Here is a 5,821-nt window from a genome sequence, read left to right as displayed (position 1 = left end):
AGGTATATGGGAGGATTTGAGAGAAGAATAGGAAGAAAGAATTACTGTGGTTATATTATAATCTGAAAATTAATATTAATAATAATATTATGGGTTTGTTCAGATAATGGTTCTTTCAGTATAATTTATAGTTAGGGATTTTGAAACTCATTCATTCTTCCTGAATTTTCAGTAAAAATAAACTGGCATTCCACAATTGCTTACTTTTGGTGATTTTTAACTTTCAAAAAGATATCATCTACTTATATTTTAAAATTACATAAGGCCTATTTTTATATTGTTTTCTCAAGGTAAAATATTTTTATATTCTTTAAGCATCAGTAATATGATTCTATAAATAAGGAAGTTAGCACATGTAGAAATAACATAGTAATGTATATACCTCCAAGAATATTTTTTCCTTTTCAAAAATTGTAAGCAAAACATGGTAGCACACATTTGCAAACCTAGCCATCAAGTGACAGAGGCAGGAAGATCACTGTGTGTTCAAGACTTAATCATCAAAGCAAGTTTTAAGCCACCAAACACTACATAGTAAGACCTTATATCAAGAAGGAAAAAAAAATAGGAAACCTTGAGTTCCTTCATGAATAAACCCTTGATTTCATGGAAATAGTAAAATTTGCATTCTTAATGGTGACAGTGAAAAAACACAGGAAGAAATGGAATATTACATTATTGAAATTACAGAAATAAATCTTTAAAACTTTTGCAGAATTCTAAACGTATACTATAACAAAAAACATTTTATAACCTTGTCACACTGAAAATAATTTTTATTAAATTATCCATATTGGGTGAACTACTTTGAGGACATACTGTGTGTATATAAGTAGACATTATAAGTACTGAACATATTGTATTTATATTTTAGGGATATATATTAATATATCCATATCTATCCATATATATTATATACATAAGAGTAAACAAATAAATAGAGGCTGTGGATCTGAGAGAAAGCAAAGAAAGATATGTTGAAGATGTTGAAGGGGGAAAGAAAATTATGTAATTATATTTTAATTAAAAATAATGAGTTTTTAAAAGTAGACAAACAAAGATAAAAAATGTATAGACAATAATGAAATGAAAGCTCCCCTTAGAATACATCAGGAGCACAAGTCATGACAGTTATCATTTCTTTGTGACTGCTCCTTACTGCTCTTTCATTCTAGTGATTGTTCGGGTAGACATGACAGTAGGAAACCAGACTGTGGTGGCAGAGTTTGTCCTCACAGGACTCACTGAGCATCCTGAGTTGCAGGTTCCACTCTTCCTGGTTTTCTTCACCATCTACCTCATCACCATGGTGGGCAACCTTGGACTGATTGCTCTCATCTGGAAGGACCCTCACCTCCATACTCCCATGTACTTATTTCTGGGAAGCCTAGCTTTTGCAGATGCCTGTTCATCGTCCTCTGTGACTCCCAAGATGCTTGTCAATTTTTTATCTAAGGATCACAAAATATTCTTGGTTGAGTGCTTCACCCAGTTTTATTTCTTTGGTTCCAGTGCAACGACAGAATGTTTCCTCCTGTCAGTGATGGCCTACGACCGCTATGTGGCCATATGCAATCCTTTGCTTTATCCAGTGATGATGTCCAATAGTCTCTGTATGCAATTTATACATGTTTCATATATTGTAGGTTTTCTACATTCAGCAATTCATGTGGGTTTGTTAGTGAGATTAAATTTCTGCAAATCCAACATCATACACTATTTCTACTGTGAAATCTTGCAATTATTCAAAATTTCCTGCACTGACCCTACAATTAATATTCTTCTGGTTTTAATATTTTCAGCTTTGATACAAGGTTTTACTTTTATGACTATTATCATCTCCTACTTCTCTGTTCTTTTTGCCATCCTGAAAACAAAGTCTGAGAAAGGCAGAAGCAAAGCATTCTCCACCTGCAGTGCCCACCTGCTCTCTGTGTCTCTGTTCTACGGCACTCTTTTCCTCATGTATGTGCGTTCTGGGTCTGGATCAGGTGAAGATAAGGACAGGATGTATTCTTTATTTTATACAATAATAATTCCCTTTCTAAATCCTTTTATATACAGTCTGAGGAACAAAGAGGTAACAGCTGCCCTGAGAAGAAAAATGAAATAAATAGTTTCCAGATAATTTTCAGGCAATTTCTTCCTTCTTTAGGGGGGTGGGCAATCTCTAGAATTATGGATTAGAATATGTTCTTTCAGGCTGCCAGATGCTCATGAGTTCTCTTTGAAGGCAGTGAGCATCTCGTCGTGTTTTCTAGTGAGGTTTGTAACCCACAGTTACTGCATCCAGAAATGCTAATACTCCTTTGCACCTGAGCATTTGGCTTCTAAAGACTAATTGTCTCTTAGGAAATTCCAATTTCAATAGGAGTAATTGGAAATACTGCTTACAAGTTATGAGAAATTATTAATAAAATATGGCCTCAACTGAACCAGGAATACACAGTTATTTTCCTGGGTGACCCTAGCCCAGAAAGTGAATGTAGCTCTTTGGATTTTTGACATCTGTAGAATAATGAAAATGAATCTGGATCTCTGTCTCTTGGTAAAATATATTCCCAAGAAATGTTGAATTTTAGGACAAATGTTAGGAGAGTTTAAAACAATATTGGAGCATCTTAGAAAGATAAATGGAAACTTAAATGAGTTTAAAAGAGTAGAGTGTTAAAATAAATTAATACTCATGATTATAATTCAGCATATATTTGTATTAATGTTGCAAGTAATAATGTATTAAAGAGTTTATAAATTTATATTTTGGTATAGTAAAATAAATGTCAGAAATCATTTATTTCTGGTTGTGGTTGCTATTTTCACTGATAACAATATTTGAACAGAAGGTAAGGTAAGAAGGAACATGTATGAATTACAGGATTTTGTTAGGATGACAAGTGGCAATGAATTCTCTATTAACTAGTGGTTGAGCATCTAGTCTCATGATTTTATATTTTATTCATATTACAGAGAATTAGATGAATTAACTGTGAACAACATAATCCTATTTCTCACTCAATTTGGCTTTCCTAGGAACATTTATTAAGAAAAATAATCATAAAAAGGAGAATTAAAGTTTCATAATTGTATTTATAAGACAACTTAGTTATTCTAAATTAAATAATTCCAAGAAATTTGTCATATAGTTTTTAAGTATGAAACAAATATCTTTTATTACAAATATCTAGATAAAAATACTTTTTAGAGAAGTATAACTTCCACACTGTAACTTTCAGATTCTTTAAATTAGGTTTCCAATAACAAAGAAAAAAATTCTTCTAAAAACACTATCTGTAACAATATTTTATTTTATTGTCTTTTAAATTAAGTCTACACTTAAAGGAAACAGTCACAATATTATATATTCTATGTGATTTATTTTACAAATATTAAAGTAAAAATTTCCATAGCATGTTTATTTTTATTCCTAGCATTTTTTTCTACATTTTACTATTGGTCTTTTCAAGGTATTGCCATAAATACCTTTATTTACTTATAAACTCATGAGACATTTATTTTTTCATGTGTGTGTCATATACTTATATATTCCTTTTTGTTTTTATAGTCACACAAGTAATATGGAATTTTACCTGCCTTATTTTTAATAAAGTCCCATGTCTTACACTAGACTACCTTGTATGTAAAATACTTAACAGTTTCTTTCAGTTGAAGGAATTAACATTTGGATACTCACAGCCTCAACACAAGACAGCTCTTATTGCTGGAATGTGCTTGAAGTGATTACTTAATGGAAATGTTTATGGGTCTATTGTTCCACTTAGTAGTCAAGGTTTTCTACTTTCTAGCATGTATTTTATGAAATGCTGACTTACTGGCAGATGAAAGCATGTTACGTTCTCATGAATGCAGGGTGATAGTTAAGCTACCTAAAGTAAGAATTTAGTAGTCCCTGGTTCTGATCTTCCTTGTGTTTGTGTTCATTCAGTTGGTCAGATGGTATTCAGTGACCGAGACCAAGGACATGTCTATATGGAAATTCAAGGTCTCTACAGTGTTCTGGTCCATTCATTTGTCATTCTTGCTTAAAATCAAATAAGCCTGAGTAAATACTTCACTAAATAAGCACTATGTGATTCCTTTGCATCTTGTTTGATTATCTTACTATACTTAAATAATTGGTATAAGAACAGATATTTTTATAGTAATGCCAGAATGGTTTGATGTTGAGGCTTATATAAGAGAAATTATGGGTAATAATTTTTATATGTAAAACTTAGATGATACAACTACAAATAAGAAGGGAGGGAGGAAAGGCAGGAAGGAAGAGGTGAGATGAAAGAGAGCAGAAGGAGAAAGGCAGAAGAGAAGAGACGAGACGAAAAGAGAAGAGAAGGGAGAGAAGAGACGAGTCTTTGCCTGCCTTAAACCAGCATCTTTAATGTATTCCTCACACAATTTCCTTGAAATTTTATAAGTATACAATATACTTACTATATCTTTTTCATTTGGAGCTGTAGTGGGTATTGAAATTAGAAGGCTACATGTGTGGGGCAAATGTTGGTGCTGTATCACTGAGGTAGAGCCTCAGCCCTTAATTGTTTTACTATGAACTCTACATATAGTCTGTCCAGTGAGCCATTTACTTCATAAAACCCAGTATTTATAATTTGATAAGTACTTGCACAGAAATTTAGTTTGAGGATTTTCAATTAATTACTGGATTGGAATTAGAAGGTGGCCAAAGAGCAAACACTAAAAAAAAAAAAAAAAAAAAAAAAAAAAAATACTGGTTGATAATGGGAAATATTTGGCTGGCTAGTGAAAGTGCTAGTCAACTTTCCTCTTGAAGAGTTAACATGATAGCATACAGGCTGTTACAGCTGAGACAACTACACAACATATAAAGCTTATTGTCAACAATATGACAGTTGTTGCTTCAAACAGTTGTTTGAAAAATAATCAGGAGCTAATTACTATCACAAATAAAAACTGTCATTAAAGTTTTATGTTGCTGTGCTCACATTTGTTTGAGCAGATGAAATGCCAGGAACTGTATGAGACTTTTAAACTTACTTTAAACTGTTTATTGGGTTGTAGAAAATTCTATGTCTAGTAGAAAGTGACTTCAGGCATTGTATTGGAAAAGGAACATATATGTGTATATATATATATATATATATACATGTATATATACATATATGTTCTCTTTTTATGTATTTGCATATATATATATATGTGTGTGTGTGTATATATGTATATACATATGTATATACATATATATGGATCTCTCTCTATATATATACATATATAGAGAGAGATAAGTATATTCTATAAAGAGTGATGAGATGTGAGTAGCTAATTTTTATTTTGCTTCAAAAGCTCTTTTGCAGGTTTATTTGTATGGAATTATGCAAAGTCTGTACTGAAGAAGAAAGTGTACAATAGAAAATAGAATGTAAATTATATATTAGCTAATATAAATAAGAAAAGATTACTATTTCAAAAGTTATTAAAATTTTCCTAATGAATACAAGCAGATTAGAATATATATATTACTAAAGTTGAAATATTGTTTTTAAAAAAGGCATAATATCATATTGCCCAGTATATAGCCATGAAAGACATAAAAGCAAGCACATATGGACACTCTTTATGTGATGCTTGGCTGTTAGTCTTCTTTACACTCCCTACTCCTTTAGAGAAATGAGAAAGCCAAGCTCAGCAACCTTGAGGTCTGCTCTGTCCCCTCTGAGCTCCACTTCCAATCCATACTTCTAACAACAATCTGAGATACCTTCAGCCTTCCACCACCACCAGATGAAACCCCTATCCTATTTTCCTCCCTTCTGGCCCCTCTGGACAA

At 32.0% G+C, this 5,821-nt stretch overlaps 1 protein-coding gene across 1 annotated transcript; it reads left to right on the top strand.

Annotated features, from left to right (window-relative positions):
• The first annotated feature begins 1,108 nt into the window (after window positions 1-1,108).
• On the top strand, window positions 1,109-2,144 carry LOC116086026 (olfactory receptor 5AC1-like). The gene has a single exon (XM_031364181.1). It carries the CDS (start codon window positions 1,193-1,195, stop codon window positions 2,111-2,113), a length of 921 nt encoding a protein of 306 aa, XP_031220041.1. The 5' UTR covers window positions 1,109-1,192; the 3' UTR covers window positions 2,114-2,144.
• The last annotated feature ends 3,677 nt before the right edge of the window (window positions 2,145-5,821 follow it).

This window comes from Mastomys coucha, unplaced genomic scaffold (assembly GCF_008632895.1).
Source record: "Mastomys coucha isolate ucsf_1 unplaced genomic scaffold, UCSF_Mcou_1 pScaffold12, whole genome shotgun sequence".
Classification (NCBI taxonomy): Eukaryota; Metazoa; Chordata; class Mammalia; order Rodentia; family Muridae; genus Mastomys; species Mastomys coucha.
Note: the sequence above shows the minus strand (reverse complement) of the source record. Positions and strands in the feature narration are given on the sequence as shown.

What these genes read in the sequence shown, in the direction of transcription:
- LOC116086026 (XM_031364181.1), top strand. Translation starts at nt 1,193, where the DNA reads ATGACAGTAGGAAACCAGACTGTGGTGGCAGAGTTTGTCCTCACAGGA.